The sequence below is a fragment of the Dendrobates tinctorius genome, unplaced genomic scaffold (assembly GCF_039654945.1).
Source record: "Dendrobates tinctorius isolate UK_male_01 unplaced genomic scaffold, ASM3965494v1 ptg000011l, whole genome shotgun sequence".
NCBI classification, from domain to species: Eukaryota; Metazoa; Chordata; class Amphibia; order Anura; family Dendrobatidae; genus Dendrobates; species Dendrobates tinctorius.
Genome location: NW_027361679.1, coordinates 69,404,694 through 69,429,691, shown reverse-complemented (window position 1 = coordinate 69,429,691; position 24,998 = coordinate 69,404,694). Strand labels below are relative to the sequence as shown.

General features: G+C 41.4%; 1 protein-coding gene across 4 annotated transcripts in view; it reads right to left on the bottom strand.

The window, feature by feature from the left end:
- The window catches only part of SLC20A2 (solute carrier family 20 member 2), a 113,771-nt gene that overhangs the window by 14,846 nt on the left and 73,927 nt on the right, over window positions 1-24,998 (bottom strand). For all 4 annotated transcript variants that reach the window (XM_073543141.1, XM_073543147.1, XM_073543124.1 and 1 more), the window contains exons 3-5: window positions 15,472-15,612; window positions 4,290-4,375; window positions 291-387 (exon numbers count right to left, since the gene is read on the bottom strand). In XM_073543141.1, coding sequence (XP_073399242.1) covers window positions 291-387; window positions 4,290-4,375; window positions 15,472-15,612 — 324 coding nt within the window. The remainder of the gene's footprint in view (window positions 1-290; window positions 388-4,289; window positions 4,376-15,471; window positions 15,613-24,998) is intronic.

Sequence of the window (24,998 nt, the reverse complement as noted above, 5' to 3'; positions counted from 1 at the left end):
GCTTTGAGCAGGGGGTTGGACCAGATGGCCCAGGAGGTCCCTTCCAACTCTACGATTCTATGATCTATGAAAAAAAGATTATATAAAATTAAAAAAATTTAAAATAAGCCTATAGATTAGAATGCTTTACTGAATATGCCCTCTGACGCAAGGCTGGATAAAACCTGGTGGGTAGGGTCATTCAGCCTCTGCCAAATAAACAGATCTAGAGGCTGGAAGTAGTTTCATTGCCCTATCAGCCATTGTCATGATACTTAATAGCGCAAGTTAAATGTGCAGCCGTTACTTACATGGGGCACCAGTGTAAAAAATGGAAAATACATTAATGGCAATGGTAGCAGCATAAAATATTGGTAATGCCCGTAGACCATTGGGAACTGGATCCTCCTGCAAGACCAAAAAACAGAATTTTCTTACTGTGTAAATGAAGCAATATAATTAATCAAGGGCACACAAAGTACATATTAGTAAGGTTAGCGGAACATTGGGTGAACCTTATCATACACATCCAATTAAACGGCCGTTATATTTTATATGACACACTATACTACTACTAAGTTTCAATGTGTATAACGATAAAAGTTGTGAGGCTGCAAACTGCAGCAAAACTGTGTTTTGCGTGACTAAGGAACACACTATCACCTGACTGCCTATGAGCTCCCTAATATTAGATTTTTGTAGACTGATACAAGGCTGATGGAAATCAAAGCCCGTGCCCTAAAAGCCCGTGCCCTAAAAGCCCGTGCCCTAAAAGCCCGTGCCCTAAAAGCCCGTGCCCTAAAAGCCCGTGCCCTAAAAGCCCGTGCCCTAAAAGCCCGTGCCCTAAAAGCCCGTGCCCTAAAAGCCCGTGCCCTAAAAGCCCGTGCCCTAAAAGCCCGTGCCCTAAAAGCCCGTGCCCTAAAAGCCCGTGCCCTAAAAGCCCGTGCCCTAAAAGCCCGTGCCCTAAAAGCCCGTGCCCTAAATAAGGTGAATGATAGGTGCAGAGACAAGAAACTTCCTGTTGCTACATAGCACAGAGCAAAGAGAAGAATTAGCCAGATAGAAGGGCAAAATGAGCAATTGTAAGTACACAGTGCTATATAATATGATGATTGCAAAATATTAAGAGGATAAAATCTTTGATGGTAGTGCTTCTTTAAAGTTTCAGAGTCAAACATTCATGGCTGTCATTGCACTGCAAGTAGCTGATATATGCTGTCCAAGATTTGGGAGACCTATCAGCTGACAGGTTTACTTTAAGATTAGTTTCAGACCAGCCCTTTAATCCCAAATGTCTATTTAACGTCATAATTGAAATATAAAGTGCTGCGGAATATGTTGAAGCTGTGGAAATAAAAATTGTCTTTTCTAACATACTTTAATTAAAATGTCTCTACTTGTCTTTCTCTGCTCTCACAAATTTATTTCATTACTACTTTCTCTTTGATGGCGCTTTGTTTGAGAATCCCATTGCATGCTGGGGTACTGAAATGTGTCTTCAAGAGAGGGCAGAGGTTGTGGTCACTGCTGTAGCATCTGTGCCCTCCCTGAAATGAGTCATCAGCAACGTGTGCACAGCAGATTCTTGGCACTGTGCAATGTGCTCTGATCAGAATTAATGAGCCGGCAGAGCGCACTGTCACTGCGCGTTTTAAAAGGTATATCTGGCATTAAGTAACAGCACAATGCGCCACCGCAAGCGACTTCTGATCAGAGCCAAAGTAGTCAAAAAAATAAAATGAAGCCGTTAGAGTAGAAAGGGAACACTAGGGACATTTTAATTAAAGTACATTAGAAAAAGATTAGATTATGGCATTAAATAGACATTTAGGATTTAAATATATTTTAGTTTTGGATCACTCCTTTAAATTTGGCATTTGCTGCTATAATGTGGCTTTGTTTTATCTTATAGCTTATAAGTTACCCCTTATAAAACCTTTAAAAAAAAAAATACATGTCATGCATACACCCCTCATACTGCTAAGGAAACCTATAAATGGTTTTACTTTGCGAAAAGCAGGTCTACCTCCTGCTGAAGGGAAGATATCACTGACAGGAACATGTGACTTCTGCAACCAATCCCCTAACGCCCGAGATTAGCCGCGGTAGTCACGTCCTTGTGAGAAGATGCCAACGTTGCAGCAGTAACGACGACATTACCAGGAATTGGAACGTATGCAGCAGGGAATTAGTCAGGCGAGTATTGTACCTGTAAATTATTTAAAACCACAGTCTCCGCAATGTATTAAATATTTCAACCCTTTAAATTTTAACTTTACTACCGAGTGCAAAATTATCACTTGTCCGTATGTTCAATCAGCCTCAGGGAAGAGAAGTGAATGCTGATAACCTTTACTAACCTTTAGCCTACATTCTGCCTTCTGCCAAAAAACATATGCCATTTGTGTTTCAGTTGAAAATCCCCAAAGAATTTTGGTGGCATCTGCCAACAACCTAACTTGTATGAATAAAGCTGAAATAATGGTTCTTGGAAGATGCTGGCACCATAGGTATCTGGCAGTCTGTTACACTACAAGCCCCTGCTGCACCACATACCTTTAAAAAAAAAAAAAAAAAAAAAAAAGACCGCCTGAAGTTGTCCCACATGGTATGGTAATGAGCAACAATCTGTCCGATGGGTGCTTCCAGAGCGGGCTTGGTACCCCATCTCTGACCGATGTAGATGACATCACCTAGGTCAGAAGGTATGACGCATCCACTGAAATGTTGTGAGAAGCTCCAAATACTAACTGAACCAAATAAACTTCCAAAAACAATGCTGTATAGAGACTACAGTGCAACACATTAAGGCTGTGTGCCCACGTAGCATTTTTAAACGCGCAATTCTGCCGCAGACACGCTTAAAAAAAGCATTCCATGCATTTTTAATAGAAAACGCACATGTTGTGCCAATGGTGCGATTTTTACCGCTGCGGAATCGCTTAGCGATTAAAAACGCAGCATGTTCATTAATTTTGCAGAATCGCCCGCAATTCCACATACAATCAATTATATGGGCAAAACCGCATTGGAAAACGCATGCAAAAACGCTTAAAAAAGTGCGTCAAAAACGGCATGCGTTTTCCCGGGAGCAGGGTGTGCGATTCTGCTCAGGTTTATGATGCATGAGAATTGCTACGTGGGCACATAGCCTAAGTCTCCAAAGAAGACCACCACAGTGCATTACATAGTACCTCTCTAAAAGGGCCAAACACCAAAGAGCAGCAATACTTACCCATCTTAAAAGCTCTAAAGAGCACGTTTATAATGGGAAGCAGCAAAACATCACAGTGTGGCACAAAATACCTACAATGAAGCGCTAAAATATCTCACTGCAGCACAAAATGCCTCCTAGCAAAAACCACATCCAACAGTGCAGTGTTAATTACTAGTGATGAGCGAACATTTGCTTAGGTTGTCTATGGGCCGCAACACAGACAGCTGCAGGGACTCAAACATTTTATTCGAGCACGTCCAAGATACTTGGCTAACACCAGAGCATGCTATATTATGTTATCTAATAGTGACGAGCGCACGTGTTCAATTCCCCAACTAGAAGCAACAAATACCATTGTGCAGCACAACATACCTCCACAAAAGCATCACACATACATAGCTCAGTGCAGTATAAAACCCTACCCAGAAGTGCCAAATACCAAGTTGCAGTACTAAATGCCTCCCGATAAGCCTTAAACACCTACAATGCTGCACCACAAGCAAATAAGCATTCTCTCTCTTCCCAACCATTCCCCAAAAGCAGCAGTGTCATCCTCTTCACTCCCAACTCTGCTCCTCTGGCAACAGCATTATCTCCCTTTCTATCCCTTTTTCTCTTGCAACAGCATTGAAAGTGGACCAACCCTTCCGCAACTGGTCTTGCCACACCTGCGGCGGCATCGCCCCCCCTTCCCACACCTGCGGCGGCACCGCCCCCCTGCCCACGCCTGCGGCGGCACCGCCCCCCTGCCCACGCCTGCGGCGGCACCGCCCCCCTGCCCACGCCTGCGACGGCACTTTTTTTGTCACTCGGAGAATTAGATTAGTAGCTATTCTGAGCCAGTACATTGTGTTGGTTAGGAGACTTACGCACTGCAATGTCTTGGGGACATTTTTTCTGCTAGTCTTAGTATGTTACCTATACTGCATCATTGTCACCCCTTCCTTACATAAATACAATGGTGGTCAGAAACCTTCTGCCGCAGACTTGGTGCTCCATTTTAGTGACTATTCATTAGCACATTGCATTTCTTTTTTGTAAGCATCCTAGACTTTATTTAGTACATCTGCAGGGATGTGACCTGTTGATTTACCTTATTCAAGATGAAAAATTTAATCAACAGAAAAAGACCACCAGACATCAGACCGGAGAGCAGGGGCGAAATGAACCAAGAGGCAACTGCAATGAAGAAATAAAAGCAGCGAGGTTAGGTTTGTTACCATATACATGTGACACATAATATAAAGACACCTTGGAAAATAAAATCACTAACAGCATCCGCCAGATATTCTCAAGGGTAAAAGACGGTCACACGTGGCGATATGGTTAGCTGGAGGCACACATGCATTACAATGAATATTCCTGTGCAGCTCACACCACACTGTGTTTACTGCACGCGCTGATAGACCTTGTAGACAAAGCTAATACGGTAATTGTACCTTTAATTGAAAAGTTAATCATTGTGAAATATCTGCAAAAGAAATATGTTTTACGTGTTAATGGGTACAGGCTCCTCTGGACATTTGCCTTGCTATTATCACAGCATTAAGGCTATGTGCACACGTAGATTTAGGTCCTGCTGATTTTTCCGCGCAGATTTGTAAAAATCCGCAGGTAAAATCTCAGGTCAAAATACCTGCGGTTTACCTGCGGATTAGCCTGCGGTTTCACACCTCACAATGGAGAAGGTGTGAAACCGCAGCGGAATCCGCACAAAGAATTGACATGCTGCGGATTGTAACCCGCGGAAAAATCCACAGCATGTGCACAACGTTTTTGGTTTTACCATTGCAAACAATGGTACTGTACAACGCAGCAGAAACCAGGGCTGTGGCGTCGGTAAGCCAAACCTGCAACTCCGACTCCTCAATTTCCCTTACACCGACTCCTACTCCAACTCCGACTCCCACACATATTGCTTATATTTAAGTGAAAAATTTATTGTAGTACAATGTGAACCTCAGACATTTAATCATTTTTGTGATCCAATAATCAAGATATTTAGATAGAACAGAATATATATTGGTGTACTACCCGGTTTTCATTCTTTTTGGTACAGATACGATATGGATAGACAGATATGGATAAATGGATAGATAGAGAAGATTTCTAATCTGCTTTTGCTATTGAAAACATTATCTATGAGCTCAAAAACCTTTCAGGTGATGCAGTTTTTGAAAAAGATGATCAGCTTTTGCAGCTGAAAAACGTATCCTCAATAAACACTGGAAAAACGCTGTGTGTGAATGTAGCCTTAGATCAGGAATATAACAGCCATTTATAGGACATTTCATAACTTTCCCAAACTCCTATGAAAAAATATTCAGCACATCCTGCATTGAATTACTGTACCCAATTTATTATATATTTTAGGAGTCGGAGTCGGTCCATTTTATACCGACTCCAACTCAGACTCCGACTCCACCAAAATGAGCACCGACTCCGACTCCACAGCCCTGGCAGAAACTGCTGCAGACCCGCAGGGCCACAAACGCTGCGGATCCGAAGCAGAATCCGCACCGTGTGCACATAGCCTAACAGGCAATCGCTCACCAGCTTTTACTAATCCATCTGAGGGCAGCATAGTGTAGAGACAGAAGCCTCGATTCCAGCGAAATATCCCTTACTGGGCTGCTTGTTGTGCTCTGTAAAACCCTGCCCACACCACTGATAGCATGAACAGAAAGCAGCCAATCAGTGGTGGGGTGGGGTTATACAGAGCACATGAATATGCTTGACTACCTGGCAGCAGGATTACTAGTCCTTAATGATAATCTCCTGCTGATAAAACTACACTAAGCAGCACAGTAAGTGATACATCGCGGGAATGAGGTGGCAAAAAACAGGAGACCAATTTCTTTTAAACATTTATCTTATAAGCCAACATAGAATCTTGCACATTAATAATTCTTAACAATTCCTATTGTCAAAGGCTTGCAATAAATGCCCTTTTTAAAAGAGGTTTTCCCAGAGTTATCTGAAGTTGACGCCTGTCTGACTCCACATCATTTGCACAGATGCTACAGCATGCTGGCAGTTGCAAAGGAAAAAGTCTGATTTCCAACACTCAATCAGAATGGGGCCTTTGTAAGATATTCGCTGGGTATTGCTCGGTTGTCTTAGGATTGCACACTGGGCAGCTGATATACTTTCTCAACCATTGCAAGATGGAACAAGAAAGGAAGCCTGGTCGAGCCCTTTAAGGAGGGCTGTGGAGTTGGAGTTGTGGAGTCTGAGTCGGTGTCCATTTTGGAATAAAAAGGACCGACTCCGACAATATATAATTAGGTACAGTAGTACAATGCAGGATGTGCTGTAAATGTTTTCTGAAGAATTTAGGAAAGTTATGAAATGTCCTGTAAATGCTCAGTAGTGACCAGTGCTGGGGAGTCGGGGAAATTAAGGAGTCGGAGATTTAGCTTACGACTCCACAGCCCTGTCTAAGTTAATGAAACTTAAACATATTCTAGATAAATTATTTTAAAACTTTTTCAAAAAGTTTTATAATTTTCAGCTATCCCTTATGCTTCAAATTCTTACCACTTTCAGGATACTAGTTTGACGACAGCGTCTAGCATCACTTCTGTTTACCTACTAAGGGTGGGTGCAGACGATTGTATTTTCGGCCAACTGTGGTCTGACAAAGTACTGGATCACACCAGGACCAATGTTCTTCTACGGGACCGTGCTCATGTCCAATATTTTTACTTGGACAGAGTTTAGGAGTCAAATCGCTACATGCCAGAGTTTGATCCGATTATCGGATCGCACTTGGCCAATACAGTTGTGGCCAAAAGTATTGACACCCCTGCAATTTTGTCAGATACTACTCAGTTTCTTCCTGAAAATGATTGCAAACACAAATTCTTTGGTATTATCTTCATTTAATTTGGTTTAAATGAAAAAATACAAAAGGGAATGAAGCAAAAAGCAAAACATTGATCATTTCACACAAAACTCCAAAAATGGGCCAGACAAAAGTATTGGCACCCTCAGCCTAATACTTGGTTGCACAACCTTTAGCCAAAATAACTGCGACCAACCGCTTCCGGTAACCAGCAATGAGATTCTTACAATGCTCTGCTGGAATTTTAGACCATTCTTCTTTGGCAAACTGCTCCAGGTCCCTGATATTTGAAGGGTGCCTTCTCCAAACTGCCATTTTTAGATCTCTCCACAGGTGTTCTATGGGATTCAGGTCTGGACTCATTGCTGGCCACCTTAGAAGTCTCCAGTGCTTTCTCGCAAACCATTTTCTAGTGCTTTTTGAAGTGTGTTTTGGGTCATTGTCCTGCTGGAAGACCCATGACCTCTGAGGGAGACCCAGCTTTCTCACACTGGGCCCTACATTATGCTGCAAAATTTGTTGGTAGTCTTCAGACTTCATAATGCCATGCACACGGTCAAGCAGTCCAGTGCCAGAGGCAGCAAAGCAACCCCAAAACATCAGGGAACCTCCGCCATGTTTGTCTGTAGGGACCGTGTTCTTTTCTTTGAATGCCTCTTTTTTTCTGCTGTAAACTCTATGTTGATGCCTTTGCCCAAAAAGCTCTACTTTTGTCTCATCTGACCAGAGAACATTCTTCCATAACGTTTTAGGGTTTTTCAGGTAAGTTTTGGCAAACTCCAGCCTGGCTTTTTTATGTCTTGGGGTAAGAAGTGGGGTCTTCCTGGGTCTCCTACCATACAGTCCCTTTTCATTCAGACACCGACGGATAGTACGGGTTGACACTGTTGTACCCTCGGACTGCAGGGCAGCTTGAACTTGTTTGGATGTTAGTCGAGGTTCTTTATCCAACATTCGCACAATCTTGCGTTGAAATCTCGTCAATTTTTCTTTTCCGTCCACATCTAGGGAGGTTAGCCACAGTGACATGGGCTTTAAACTTCTTGATGACACTGCGCACGGTAGACACAGGAACATTCAGGTCTTTGGAGATGGACTTGTAGCCTTGAGATTGCTAATGCTTCCTCACAATTTGGTTTCTCAAGTCCTCAGACAGTTCTTTGGTCTTCTTTCTTTTCTCCATGCTCAACACACAAGGACACAGGTTGAGTCAACTTTAATCCATGTCAACTGGCTGCAAGTGTGATTTAGTTATTGCCAACACCTGTTAGGTGCCACAGGTAAGTTACAGGTGCTGTTAATTACACAAATTAGAGAAGCATCACATGATTTTTCGAACAGTGCCAATACTTTTGTCCACCCTCTTTTTTATGTTTGGTGTGGAATTATATCCAATTTGGCTTTAGGACTATTCTTTTTGTGTTTTCTCATTTAAGACAAATTAAATGAAGATAAGAATACCAAAGAATTTGTGTTTGCAATCATTTTCAGGAAGAAACTGAGTACTATCTGACAGAATTGCAGGGGTGTCAATACTTTTGGTCACAACGGTACAAGTCAATGGATCTACTGAGAACACTGGACTGCACTTGGATATTATTTCCACGGTCTGACCGAAAGGAATAGATGGAGATTTTTATTTTTATTTTTTTTAAATCGGATCACACTATGCTACTCTGATCAGAGTTTGATTAGTGTGGTTTGCATAATTGACCGGATTCTCTCGGATGAAAGAATTTCCGCTCATCTGCACCTGTCCTGAGGCTGAAAACGTGTACACAGACAATCCTGTTTGCAACCAAGAAGTAGATACAACTGTAGACGATCTAGGCAATGCACTGCAAGCTAAGCACATGAGAAGCATCAGCACAAATTTCTGGTATGTATTCTATTTCCTGATACAGCGCCATCATACTCCAGTGCACTTTACAGGCAGCAACTGGTAGTTTACTATATAAGCCTGGTGTCCAGGGTTGTTTTTTAAAACTCAAAGAGCATTGTTTGGCCAAAACCTCTATTTCTCAGCTGACCGAAGGACTAGGTATGGCTTGCTTCCACTGAGTGTAGAGAAGAATCCTCTCATTGACTGTCAGTCAAACAAATACCCTGTATATAGCAAAGAGTAGAAACAAAAGATAGTAGACAGTTGGACAACTTTTCATTGTTTCTGTGATCACTGACTACAGATACATACAATATATATATATATATATATATATATATATATATATATATATATATATATATATACACAGACATACATACAGTTAGGTCCATATATATTTGGACAGAGAACATTTTTTCTAATTTTGGTTCTAGACATTACCACAATTAATTTTAAACAAAACAATTCAGATGCAGTTGAAGTTCAGACTTTCAGCTTTCATTTGAGGGTATCCACATTAAAACTGGATGAAGGGTTTAGGAGTTTCAGCTCCTTAACATGTGCCGCCCTGTTTTTAAAGGGACCAAAAGTAATTGGACAGATTAAATAATTGTAAATAAGATTATTATATAATTAAAAAAGTGTGAAACAACTGAAAATATGTCATATTCTAGGTTCTTCAAGAGTGTGCAAAGCAGTAATCAAAGAAAAAGGTGGCTACTTTGAAGAACCTAGAATATAAGACATTTTCAGTTGTTTCACACTTTTTTGTTAATTATATAATTCCACATGTGTTAATTCATAGTTTTGATGCCTTCAGAGTGAATCTACAATTTTCATAGTCATGAAAATAAAGAAAACTTTGAATGAGGTGTGTCCAGACTTTTGGTCTGTACTGAATATATATATATATATATATATATATATATATATATATATATATATATATATATATACACACACACACACGCATACATACAGTATGTATTATATATAATAGATCCAAACAGACCAATCTCAGCACAGCCTGGATTGACTACAGGAAAGCCTATGGCTCAATGCCACACACATGGATCTGTGAATGCTTGGCTCTGTACAATGTCAACAGGAAATCAAGAACCTTCCCCAGAAACTCAATGGGGCTATGGAGAAAAACATTGGAAGTCAACTCAAGACAACTAGCACAAGTGACCATCAAATGCGGCATATACCAAGGTGATGCACTGTCTCCATTGCTGTTCTGCATAGGCTTGAACCCCCTCAGTCAGATAATTACAGAGTCTGGCAACATCTGAGCTGTCTGTCCAGGAAAGCGCAATACTGGGAACAACTAAGACCCTGCGCAAAACCCTCAAACTCCCAGGCCTCTAGTAGAGAACACGAGAATAAGAAAGAACAACAAAGACCACCCCCATTGGTGAGAAGGAAGTTGACAGATCTCATACATCATACAGAGCTAGATCGCAGAATAGCCGATAGTTAAATTGTCGGCACCTGTACAATCATTACAGAAACCGACAGGATATGAGACACGGTTTACATACAGTAAACCATTGCATATCCGTTAGATTTTTATATGTCCCTCACTGATAATGTTAGTAGTATATGTGTGTAAAATTTGGGAGCTGTAGGTGTTAAATTAAAGGATTAATTCACAGAAAAAAAACAATTTTCTCCACAAGAGAGGGCAAGCCAGTGACTGAGGGCAGTAATTAATATCCTAGAGAGGGACCATTATTTTTGGCCCCCTTGGCTAAAAAAAATCTGCCCCCAGCTACCCCAGAAAAGGCGCATCTTACAGATGTGCCAATTCTGGCACTTACCCTCTTTCTTCCCATTGCCCTTTAGCGAGTGGCATATGGGGTAATAAGGGGTTAATGTCACCTTGCTATTGTAAGGTGACATTAAGCCTGATTAATAATGGAGAGGTGTCAATAAGACACCTCTCCATTATTAATCCACTAGTCTGAAAGGGTTAAAAAATACCCACACACACGAAGAATAGAGTTTTAATGAAATAAACACATTTTTTCCATCTTTAGTTAACTCCCAATCCAATTGGAGCCATCGTTTTCCTGTAAAAAATCCAAAATAAAAAAGCAACAATATCCCATACCTATCCGCCGTACAGTCAGGTCCCACGCTGCAATCCATCTGACGGGGTTAAATAGTTTACAACCGGGAGCGGTGCTAATGCGACCGGCCCAGCTGTAAACCACGGAGGAATGAAGGAAAAGCTGCCTACGCAGCCTCCCCGCCTGACTGGACATGAACTGATTAGCGTGGGAAAGTTTCTGAACATTTTCCCACGCTGTCAGTTCACCGCGGGTCAGGCGGGGGGAGTCTGCGCAGCCTCAGTGACTACCGCTAACTAATCAATCAAGCACGGATTATGAAGGAGTTACTAGCCTTAGGGCAAATCTTTCTCAGACGTGTCCTTCACATATGGTCACCCTACAAAGTCCCATGCATGTTACTACATCTTATTTGCTGCAAATAGAAGAGTACAAAAGGATTCTGGACCCAAAACTGTTGTTGAGAGCAAAGAAGAAAAAAAAAAAAAAAAAAAAAAAGGCCAACTGATTAAACTTGCCCACATAAATCAGGTCTTGCAAAGAACACAAAGGACTCATGCAAAATCGTTCATTTTATCAAAAATGTAAAATCCCTCTGCCAAATCTCTTGGATTCCATTCCCTTGGAAGCTAAGATTGTTTGGACCCTTAATGAACTCATCAAATAGGAAATGAACATCTCAGAAATAAGGCAGGTAATACAATCCTCCTCAAGAGCTCGGAAATCCTTCAAAGTTTCATTTCATTACACTGTAGAGGAAAGCTAGAGAAACCAAAGAACGCAAAAACTGCTGTATTTTTACACCAATTAACATTTAGAATGGGACATGAAAAAGAACTTTAACTAACGGTCCCATGATTAAATTAGACAAAAACACAGGAAGAATTAGCGAGGAACATGCTCAGTATTAGACAACAAAGAAGGAAATGCTGAATACATACAGGTCTTTTTCTGCCAGCATTCTGGAACTCACTTGTGACTAATTGCACAAAATAGACAAAAGTAAAGGGTGCAAATAAAAAGCTGAAAATGCAGTGCAATCAAATAAGCTGCCCATGGAGGACGCTTTTTTCCTTTCATAGATCTGTGGTCACTTTAAAGCCATAACTATCGTGACAGAAGGCAGTAAAAGAAGTCTGAAAACTTTAGAAAACTGTGATTTTTTTTTAATTTGTGGAATTTTTGAACATATATTTTTCTGTGCCATACTCTGAGCATGCCATGTTTTAGTAAGCGCTATCAAGCAAAATGAGCAAAGATAATCATTCATTCTAATAGAATTAACAACAAACATCAATGAATCAGCATTGCTAAACCAAAAACAGGAGGAAAAACACAACCAATGTGTGCATCTAGTCTGGGGGCATGTGCACACAAACTGCTCCACAACATGCCTGAAATTGCTCAATAAACACAGAACGAACATATGCCCTGCAATGTAAAATAAATAAAAACCTTGCTGTATACATATGTTTAGGTTTTTCAACACCTTTTAAAAGCTTTATGTTTCCAAAGATGTGGCGAGGTTTAAAAGTAGTGACCAGGACCTTCTTCAGGCAAAAAAAAAAACCTAACAGATGCCACTTTGTGAGAAACTCCGCCGGCTTTTTTCTGAAATGTCTTCCTGCAGCAAAGCTCGGAGGGTATGCTGGCATTTAAAAGTGGCAGTGTGCACATGCCCTTATGGTGAGAACGTACAACCTTTCAGTGAGAAGTTGACTTTGTGTTATCAAAAATATTCATACCAATTAATATGGCAATTCAGATCCACATGTCTTTACTACATAGCTACAGCAAAAAAAAAAAAAAAAAGCTGAAGACATGGAACCCGTCATTTTAATTACTTTTAAAGTGGATCTGTCAGCATATCACACATTGCAAACATACATAATAGACTAGATCTCTTGGATCTGATGGATGTACCTTGAGAACACAATGGAAAAATGACTGCATCTAAATTTAGGTGAAAATTTCAAAGTTCCATTTATTCTGCCATAGATGAATCTATGGCAGAATAAATGAAGCTTTGAAGTTTTCACCTAAATATGGACGCAGTCTTTTTCTTCTATTGAATTTTTTCCAAGTTGACTCCTTGGAACTTCTGAGATGGTGTGCCCACCTTTGGGCCAGTGTGCCCACCTTTGGGCCAGTGTGCCCTTTGCAATTGTCCAACCACCTTTGGACCCGTGTGCCCTTTGCAATTGTCCAACCACCTTTGGACCCGGTGTGCCCTTTGTAATTGTCCAACCACCTTTGGGCCTGTGTGCCCTTTGTAATTGTCCAACATTGAGGTCTGTGAGCCACCTTAATTTTTTTACTTTGAGAAACCATCCCAAAGTGCTCAGTACAAGCTGCAGTTATTTCTCATGTTGGAAGGGCAGATATAGAATACGCTTGGACTCTAACTCTTACTCTTTAGATGGCCTTAGAAAATGCTCATTTTAACATCACAAATGCACAGCCATTCTGGGATTACTTTTCAAAGTAAATACACCAGCTTCATGAGGTCTAAAATCTATTTACTAATATATGCAGTTCGCATTGAGAAATCTGGTGACAGACCCGCTTTAAGTACAGTAAGGAGCCTTCTAAAAAGAAACTATGTTGTTCTCTCCAAAAGCAACATGCACATTATCGTAAACAGCATTTAAAGACCTGACAGTATTTCTTTCCTGCAATTTGAGAAATACGTAGTTTTGTGTTTTTAAAGGGACGCTATTTAAAACATTGGCCCCCTTCCATTATACAGTTAGGTCCATATATATTTGGACAGAGACAACATTTTTCTAATTTTGGTTCTAGACATTACCAGAATGAATTTTAAACAAAACAATTCAGATGCAGTTGAAGCTCAGAATCTCAGCTTTCATTTGAGGGTATCCACATTAAAATTGGATGAAGGGTTTAGGAGTTTCAGCTCCCTAACATGTGCCACCCTGTTTTTAAAGGGACCAAAAGTAATTGGACAATTGACTCCAAGGCTATTTCATGGACAGGTGTGGGCAATCCCTTCGTTATGTCACTCTCAATTAAGCAGATAAAAGGACTGGAGTTGATTTGAGGTGTGGTGCTTGCATTTTAAAGGTTTTGCTGTGAAGGAAACATGCGGTCAAAGGAGCTCTCCATGCAGGTGAAACAAGCCATCCTTAAGCTGCAAAAACAGGAAAAAACCACCCGAGAAATTGCTACAACATTAGGAGTGGCAAAATCTACAGTTTGGTATATCCTGAGAAAGAAAGAAAGCACTGGTGAACTCATCAATGCAAAAAGACCTGGGCGCTCACGGAAGACAACAGTGGTGGATGATCGCAGAATAATCTCCATGGTGAAGAGAAACCCCTTCACAACAGCCAACCAAGTGAACAACACTCTCCAGGAGGTAGGCGTATCAATATCCAAATCTACCATAAAGAGAAGACTGCATGAAAGTAAATACAGAGGGTTCACTGCACGGTGCAAGCCACTCAATCATCAAGAATAAAAAGGCTAGACTGGACTTTGCTAAAAAACATCTAAAAAAGCCAGCACAGTTCTGGAAGAACACTCTTTGGACAGATGAAACCAAGAATGATGGAAAGAGAAAAGTATGGCGAAGGCGTGGTACAGCTCATGATCCAAAGCATACCACATCATCTGTAAAACACGGCGGAGGCGGTGTGATGGCTTAGGCATGCATGGCTGCCAGTGGCACTGGGTCACTAGTGTTTATTGATGATGTGACACAACAGAAGCAGTCGAATTAATTCTGAGGTATTCAGAGCCATACTGTGTGCTCAGATCCAGCCAAATGCAGCCAAGCTGATTGGTCGTCGTTTCATACTACAGATGGACAATGATCCAAAACATAAAGCCAAAGCAACCCAGGAGTTTATTAAAGCAAAGAAGTGGAATATTCTTGAATGGCCAAGTCAGTCACCTGATCTCAACCCAATTGAGCATGCATTTCACTTGTTAAAGACTAAACTTCAGACAGAAAGGCCCACAAACAAACAGCAACTGAAAACTACCACAGTGAAGGCCTGGCAGAGCATCAAAAAGGAGGAAACACAGCGTCTGGTGATGTCCATGAGTTCAAGACTTCAGGCAATCATTGCCAACAAAGGGTTTTCAACCAAGTACTAGAAATGAACACTTTATTTACAATTATTTAATCTGACCAATTACTTTTGGTCCCTTTAAAAAACAGGGCGGCACATGTTAAGTAGCTGAAACTCATAAACCATTCATCCAATTTTAATGTGGATACCCTCAAATGAAAGCTGAAAGTCTGAATTTCAACTGCATCTGAATTGTTTTGTTTAAAATTCATTGTGGTAATGTCAAGAACCAAAATTAGAAAAATGTGGTCTCCGTCCAAATATAAATGGACCTATGTTTGTAAAGAAAAAAAAAGTCTACTATATTTTGACCAGATATTTCTAGGAACTTTTTCCACATACCCTCACTCATAAAAGGAAATGTCAATTACCAATCTTGACAAGCTGCATCCACTGTACACTGTGTGAACCGATAGCAACAAGAGAGAAGCCAATGGTTGCTCCCACTATACAATGCGTCCCGGAGATTGGAAGCTTCAGGAACGATGCGATCAACTGCCATACAGCCGAACCTGCCAAGAGAATGATATGGTTAGATGTGTGCATACACGCTAGGATACAAACATGAGATATCACAAGCCTTCAATCCTTCAGATTATTCTTTGTTGACCAACTCTGGTTTCTACTCTTTAGCCTCTCTACAGAAACAACCAGTACTAAAGCCTAACGATCTACTAACAGCTAAATCTAAAGGTCAGGACTCCTTTCTGATTGCTCTGGATCTCTCTGCTGCATTTAACATGCTGGACCACCAACTCTTCCTCACTATGCTTGGCTCTATCTTGGTACTCCTCCTACCTCGCAGAACTATCCTTCAGTGGACCTTCGGGTGGCTCTTCTACCTTTTCCCTTACTGTTACTCCTCAGGGTTCAACCCTTATTGTTTGCACCATCAGCAGATTTGGTTGCCAAATTTATGCCTATCACACCCAAGTATACACCTTTTCTTGATATCAGCCTTGCATTACTAGAAAAAAAAACAAAACAAAAAAAAAAAACCACAAGGTAACTTTTCAGTAGCCGTGGTTTTAAAGTGTGCCTAAAAAGGGCAACCTAAAGACATGTGCATTACCTTATTTCACTAATCTAACTATTCACTATTCTCCACACCTACACTTTCCTCAGAATCTGATCCTTTTTACCACGTTTCCACAGTCTCCATACAGTAGCACTTGGCCCCCATTCATCAAACCAATTTCGACCAAATTCTGGAGAAAATTGCTTGGAATAGTGATTGCAGACTCATCACTTTGGACCACAGAAGTCCTTTAATTGTTGAATGTGATATTGTTTATACATTTATCCTCTGAATTGAATTGTAAAGTATTGCAGAGTATGTCGGCGCTATAGCAATAAATTATAGATCCACTACCTGTTAGACAGTAACAATATTCTGCAAAAAAAACCTCTTCATGGCCAGTATTTTATGATTAGCACATTGCTACATACAATCACAAGGGCAAGTAAACAGACTTGTCAAATGTGTATGGCCACTATTGGCTAAGTAAACGGTAAAGTAGTCCGCATGTACAGTTGTGCTCAAAAGTTTACATACCCCGGCAGAATTTTTGCTTTCTTGGCCTTTTTTCAGAGAATATGAATGATAACACCAAAACTTTTTCTCCACTTATGGATAGTGGTTGGGTGAAGCCACTTATTGTTAAACTACTGTGTTTTCTCTTTTCAATCATAATGGCAACCCAAAACATTTCTTAATACCGTGTATTGCCCCCTCTAACACCAATGACAGCTTGAAGTCTTTTGTGGTAGTTGTGGATGAGGTTCTTTATTTTCTCAGATGGTAAAGCTGCTCACTCTTCTTGGCAAAAAGCCTCCAGGTCCTGTAAATTCCTAGGCAGTCTAGTATGAACTGCACGCTTGAGATCTCCCCAGAGTGGCTCAATGATATTGAGGTCAGGAGACTGAGATGGCCAATCCAGAACCTTCACTTTGTTCTGCTGTAGCCAATGACAAGTCGACTTGGCCTTGTGTTTTCGATCGTTGTCATATTGGAACATCCAAGTACGTCCCAAGCGCAGCTTCTGGGCTGATGATTGCAAATTTGCCTCCAGTATTTGCTGATAATGTGCTGCATTCATCTTTCCTTCAACTTTGACCAAGTTTCCTGTGCCTTTGTGACTCTCACATGCAAAAAACATCAGTGATCCAACTCCGTGCTTTACAATAGGAATGGTGTTTCATCATAGGCCTTGTTGACCTCTCTCCAAATGTAACGTTTATGGTTGTGGCCAAAAAGTTCAATTTTGGTCTCATCACTCCAAATTACCTTATTCCAGAAGTTTTGAGTCTGGTCTCTGTGTTGTTTTGCGTATTGTAGGTGAGATACTTTGTGGCATTTGTACAGTAATTGCATTCTTCTGGTGACTCGACCATACAGCACATTTTTCTTCAAGTGCCTCTGTATTGTGCATCTTGAAACAGCCACACCGCTAGTTTTCAGAGAGTCCAGTATTTCAGCTGATGTTATTTGTGGGTTTTCCTTGCAGCCCAAACAATTTTCCTGGCAGTTATGGATGAAATTTTTGCTGGTCTACCTGACCAAGGTTTTGTTTTTACAGAGCCTCCGATTTTCCATTTGTTAATCATAGTTTGAACGCTGCTAACTAACCAGTATCATCAATTATTTGGATATCTTTTAGTATCCCTTTCCTGATTTATACAATTCAACTACCTTTTCCAGTAGACCCGTTGAAAATTATTTTGCCTTCGCCATGACTCACAATCCAGAAACATCAGTGGCTGGATGAAAGATGCAAGAGTCTGTCTGGATCCCAAAAACTCACTCAGCTTTTATGCGCACACACTGATTACAAGCAAACAGGTCACAGGTGAGGAGGTTACCTTTAGTAGCCATTCAAAGCCATTTGGATCAACTTCCATGCATGTTATCAGGCCAAAATCACCAGGGTATGTGAACTTTTGATCAGAGTCATTTGGATGTTTTGGTTTGTCATTCTGACTTAAAAAGAGAAAAACACAGTAGTTTGATAATAAATGGCTTCACCCAACCACTAACCATGAGTGGAGAAAAAGTGTTGGTGTTCTCATTCATATTCTCTGAAAAAAAGCCAAGAAAACAAAAATTCTGCCGCAGTATGTAAACTATTGAGCACAAATTTAAGTAGCAAGTGTTTTAAAAATGGTCACCTATGGTAAATGGAAGAGGTTACAAGAAGAAAATTTAGTTCTATTCTCCCTGCAGCCCCTTGCTTCCAATCAGGGAAGCACGGAGAGCTGCAGTGGTCACTGCACTGTAATCATACCCCTGCGGCTTCTCTGACAGGCAGCACTGCAGCCTGTACGCTGGGGCAAGCCATCAAACAGTGCCAGGGAGTGGTTACAGCGTGTTAACTATTAGTACCATGAGTAGCCTCAGTGGATGGAAGCTAGTGACTGCAAGGAGAATGTTTAAGTTCATTTTATCCCGGTCTGTAGTCACTCTTCCATTTAGACTGCCATACATGCTTAGAAGTGTGTTTACCTGCAGATTATTAGCATATCCACAGGTATATGGTTGACTTCTACTTAACCATTTTGCCAAAACAGCCACACTCTTTGTTGAATAATATTATATGTAGTTCATAATTTAAAAGTAATCTGTCAGAAGTTTTTTGCTACCTCATCTGACAGCAGGGTAATTAAGTAGAGAGACGCCAATTCCAACAATTTATCACTTACTAGTTGCAGCGGCTGTGATAGTTTTTAGATGTAGCACAGCTCAGAAAGATGACCCCACCCGCATCAAAGCTTTGTGGGCACATTGTATATTGAAAAGTGAGATGGTCATCTGAGGAGGTGGTGTGTTGGGACCAAGAAGCACATGAGCTGTAGTCCTCTATTGTTAATCTCTTGCTAAAAAAAAAAAAAAAAAACCCACTCGTTGAAACAACAGCAACAGCCTAATAAGTGACATCCCTGAAATCAGTGTATCAACCCCTACCTCATGCTACCCTCAGATTAGCCTAGACTGCTGACCAATTTAAACTAAACTTAAGAGTTCAGCCACTTTCTCGTGTTAGTGCAGCTTTCTTCACAAACGGAGCAGCATTTCTGTCCATAAAATGGCAGCAGTAGACAAGCATGTAACCAGACCAGTCAATCAGCCTCCTCCCTTCCAGAAAAGCAGCTGGAGGAGACTGATTGACCGGTCTGGTCCCATGCTCCTCCACCAGCAGCATTACATGTACAGACGCTCTGGATAGTCTGGGAGGTTTTCTGGCCTTAATTGTCCAATGAAGCTAGACCCATCTCTTGTGGACTAGCAGCCACCAGACAACAGGTTTAAACATAGATGGCTTTTTTCAGAAGATGGTTGTCAGTCATTAGTCAATAAATATTAAAATTCACCTGACGAAAGAATGATTGGGTTGAAATCGTCCATTTTGATCTATGCTAGACTAGTGTGTCACGATTCTTCTGCTCAGAATGTTTGGGACTCTGATGAACAGCTCTGTCATCCTATCCTGTGCTTTGATTGACAGCTCAGTTGACCTGACTGACTGTGAAGGTGCAGAGATTTCCACAGGTGCTCCATGTTCTTGACAATTGTCCTGTTATTTACGTGAGCTGTCTGGGACAGATCACTGCCAGCCAAAAGCTTGTTCTAAGTTTGTGCTCTCTGGTGTGTTCACCTGTACCCTGTGCTGCACGAATGGATCTTCAGCTGCTGCCGGCCTTTGGACCGTGTTTAGACTACCCATTTGTCATAGCCCCTTTGCATCTGATATTCCGTTGCTGACCTTTGGACCGTGTTCAGAATACCCGTTTGTTATTACCATTTTGCTTATACGCTGTTTCTCTGGTATTCTGACGCTGGCATGTGACCTGACTTATGATTTCGTATTTGGTATTGACCCCGGAACGTCTGACTGCGCTGATTCATAGCCTAGCCATGGGTTGTGACTAGTGTCCAACTAGCCTCCCAAAACACCACTAATAAATTACAAAAGACAATTAATGCATTAGAAGAAAGTCCTTAATGTAAACTTTTAATGCATCACTATTCGTATGCTAATCAGCTAGGAATAGTCCAGACTTAGATTCTGTAATCACGTCCCCTTGGTGTTTGACTTGTCCCAGTCATCTCATCAATGCTAGCCTCAGGGCCTGTATTCATGGTCCCCTCATGGTAATATCTTTCTCATTGTACCCATCATCTATTCAGTGCTATACACTGCCCACATGTACTAGATTACCTGCAGCTAAGGGTCCCGTCTCACTTAGCGACACACCAGCGATCCCGACAACGATGCGACCTGGTCAGGATCGCTGGTGAGCTGTCAAACAGGTAGACTCACCAGCGATCAGGACCAGCGAGCGCACTGGTATCCAGGGTACACAGCGGATAACCAAGTGCTGCGCGCGCTTAGTTACCCACTGTATACCCTGTATACCAGCTCCCAGTGTCTGCTTACAGTCCAGGGAGCTCGCTGATCGTTGGTCTCCCGCTGCCACACGCAGCGATGTGTGCTGGCCAGCTGGAGACCAATGACCAAAAAATGGCCCAGGACATTCCTGCACGATCAGCGATACCCGGCGGGGGGAGCAGGTCACTAATGCGTGCCACACACTGCGAGATTGCTGTTGCGTCACAAAATCGGTGACACATCAGCGATCTCGCTAGCGATCTTGCTTAGTGTGAAGTACCCCTAAGAGATGACTGGGACAGTGAGGAAGGTGGCAATCACACGGGGGGATGTGATTACACAACCCAACTAGAAAGGATTGTTACTCCCTCCAACTGGGTTCAACATATGTATTGCCTTTGTCCTTTCATAGTAGTTTACTTATTAATGCATAAGAAAATGTATACACACCATTAGTCATTAACAGTGTGCATACTTTTATGACTTGCAGATACCCTTATAAAGTAGTCTTAGCTAATTAGCATATGAGAAGAGCGACAAAAAAGCCGATTTTGCGAAAGTATGACCGTTTTTCTGGGAGATCAAAGACTTTTTTTTTAGAATTCCTGGAAATGGCTTAGTAATCTAACTGTGGTGGTGTGGGAGACCTGGTAGGTTCCTCTTAGGCTGTGTGTGCACGTTGAGTATTTGCCTGCAGAAATTTCTGCAAGGTTTATGCATCTCTTGGCAGGAAAAACATGTATTTTTGCATGTGCTTTTGTACAACAATGAAGGATTTTTTGAGCTAAATAAAGGAAAAAAAAAAAAAAAAGTCTTGCGATGTAATTTCTTGGCTTAACACCAACTTTTACATGCTGATGCAGTGTGGCATCAGGGTAATGGGATTAGGGCAGCAGCTGTCATTGACATGTAGTTCTAGGCTTAGTAATGAAAAGGTGTCAGCCCGATACCCTCATTACTAAGCTAAAAAAAAATTATGAAAAAAAAATGCGTTGCCTCCCTCGTAATTTTTATAACCAGCAGAGGGGAAGCCAACGGCTAAGGGCAGATGTTCATGGCCTGGGAAGGGGGCAATACACATGGAGCTTCCTAGGCTATTAATATCAGCTCACAGCTATATACATAGCCTTTACGGACTTAAAATGGGAAGAAAAAAAAAAAAAAATAAATATATATATATATATATATATATATATATATATATCTCTCTCTCTCTATCACGTGGGGTACCCCTATAATAACCAGCAAAGGCTATGCAGACAGCTGCAAGCTGATATTAATAGCCTAGGAAGGGGCCATGGATATTGGCCCCCTTCCAGACTAAAAACATCAGCTCTCAGTCACCCCACAAAAGGCGCATCAATAAGATGCGTCAAATCTGGTGCTTGGCCTCGTTCTTTCCACCAGGGCTGTGGAGTCGGAGTCGGAGTCGTGGAGTCGGAGTCGGAGCTCATTTTGGTGGAGTCGGAGTTGGAGTCGGTATAAAATGGACCGACTCCTAAAATATATAATTGGGTACAGTAATTCAATGCAGGATGTGCTGAATATTTTTTCATAGGAGTTTGGGAAAGTTATGAAATGTCCTATAAATGGCTGTTATATTCCTGATCTAAGGCTACATTCACACACAGCGTTTTTCCTGTGTTTTTTGAGGATACGTTTTTCAGCTGCAAAAGTTGATCATCTTTTTAAAAAACTGCATCACCTGAAAGGTTTTTGAGCTCATAGATAATGTTCTCAATAGCAAAAGCAGATTAGAAATCTGCTCTATCTATCCATTTATCCATATCTGTCTATCCATATCGTATCTGTACCAAAAAGAATGAAAACCGGGTAGTACACCAATATATATTCTGTTCTATCTAAATATCTTGATTATTGGATCATAAAAATGATTAAATGTCTGAGGTTCACATTGTACTACAATAAATTTTTCACTTAAATATAAGCAATATGTGTGGGAGTCGGAGTCGTGGAGTCGGTGTAAGGGAAATTGAGGAGTCGGAGTCGCAGGTTTGGCTTACCGACTCCACAGCCCTGCTTTCCACCTGACCTGTAGCGGTCTCAAGTGGGGTTCATATTTGTGAGGTTAATGTCAACCGACAATACAAAGGTGACATTAACCCCATAGGTTAATAATGGAGAGGCGTCTATAAAGACATCTATCCATTAGTAACCCCATAGTGAAATTGTATAAAAACAGACGTCCTTTATTTGAAATAGTGACAGACTCCTTTAATAATCTTAATTAAACCATACTTTCCAAACGCCTAATCCACCGAAGCAAAAGTCTCCTGCAACAAAAATAAAATAAACCACAAATATTCCTCACCTGTCCACAGAGAAGATAATCCATAATGTCCCACAATAATCCTGAACACTTTGAGAGCAGTCACATCAGTGATATGACTGCTCTCAAAGACAGCCGGCGATACAAGCAATTACCTCCTGTCAGTGTATCACTGAACTGCCTTGAGAGAGTTCACTGGAGTTCATCAGCTGATCAGCTCCGGTTATCTCCCTTACGGAACCTACTGATGCGTGGGAAAGTTCTCACACAGCAGTGCTGTAACTGAGAACACTGGAGCTGATGAACTCTGGTGAACTCTCACAGCAGCTCAGTGATACACTGCAGAAGCAATTACCTCCTGTCAGTGTATCGCTGGCGTACAGGTAGAGCGATCACATCTCCTGATGTGACTGTTCCACAAGTGAGATCGCCGTGGGACACTCGGGATTACGGCGGACAGGTGAATATATGTTGGTTTATTTTACATAATTTCTAGGCGACAAGGGCGTCGGGGATTTGGTGTTAGGTGAGTATAATGTTTTTTATTTTCATGTGAATGTGTTTGTAATTTGAATTTATTTTTTTCTAAACTGTGAGCACAGGCGCCGGTAGATAATACTACTTCTTCCATCAGCGGCACCAACTGTCATCAGTGACAGCAGACATAGCCCGACGAAAGCAGCAGTGTTATCGGCCCACGCCAGCTTTTTACGGCAGGTCACAGTCAGCTGCATGATCCCACAGCGCTCTGACAGTCTGCGGCAGCATTACTGTGGTTGACGTCACAGCTGCGGGATCAGGCTGACATCCGACAGCCTGATCCCGCAGCACTCTGACTGATGGTCTACTGGCATTAGCATTACCACCGATAAGAACCACCTCACCGGTGTTTCCCACACTGTCACACAGAGGACAGCATGGAAAACACCATAGAAAGACGGTAAAACGCAACATAGAAACTCAGCAAATCTGCAAACATTTTGATACCCGAGTTTTTCCGCAGATTTGACAGACTCAATTGAAGTCAATGGGTACGGAAACGCTGCAAAAAGAATTGACATGCCGGAGAAAAAAAAAAAAGAAAAAAGGAGTGCAAATAGGCATGGAAATCATGTGCACAACACTTCAGGATTGTCACTGAATTACAGTACCTTGCATAAGGATTCCATTGGGTTTTTGGACCATTTAAGCTTGGAAACAAAAGCATCAAAAACGCAGATTTTGCACATAGCCTTAGGCTATGTTCACACACACATTGCGTTTTGCTGAATTCCTCTTGGCATTAAGAAACTTGCTGCAAAAAAGCAGGTTTTGCTTGTTTTTTCTGCTGCGTTTTAGTCAGGTTACATTTGTCTCTCGTGCATGCGGATACAGTTTGGTGCCAAAAATAAAAATCTGACTTTACTTCATCAGGTTTGGCACAAAAGCAAAGCAAAACCTGGCACCTGAGTTTTTTTCAACGTCTTTTTTCATCACCCATTACTTTCAACGGGTAAAAAAGGTTGGGGGGGGGGGGGGGGAAATATGCTCTATTCTGAAAAACACAAAATACGGAGGACCAAAAAAACAAGTTGTGAGATGAGATTTCTGAAATCTTAGATATAGTTGCTATGACAAAACACAGCTAAAATTAGCCTAAATTCATTCTGGGGGGGAAAAAAAAAAAACCACAAAAACGCATACATGTGAACAAACCCTTACACTTTTGTCTCAAGATGATTTAGGCCATGCTCAATCAAGTGTCTGAAAGACTGCAGATGTTCATTCATATGGTCATATGTGTCAGTTTTCATTACATCTGTGTAACATCCACATTTACACATCAATATTTTTAAACGTTTATGTTAATACTGGCAATTAGACATGGGCAGATACTTGGATGCTCGGTCCGGCCGAACAGTTACAAAAAGTTCTGGTTCGGTACCAGAACACTACTTGGACCCGAATCCCATTCATTTGAATGAGGGGCCTGAACAGCCAGTGTTTGCCACGCAGTCATTCACATAAACACTGCTTCTGATCGGTGTTAAAATCATCACCACCGGTCAGACAGCCGCGGTTCCCACTCTGTCAAAAGACAGAGAGAGCCCGCAACTGTGATTGGAGGGATAAGTGTACCTCCGGCCACTGGTGTCAGTTTATGGGACTACTGATCCCATCAGTCGACGCCTACTGTGAATAATACTAGAGCGAGCAGGCGGCGGCTGATGGGAGTATTCAT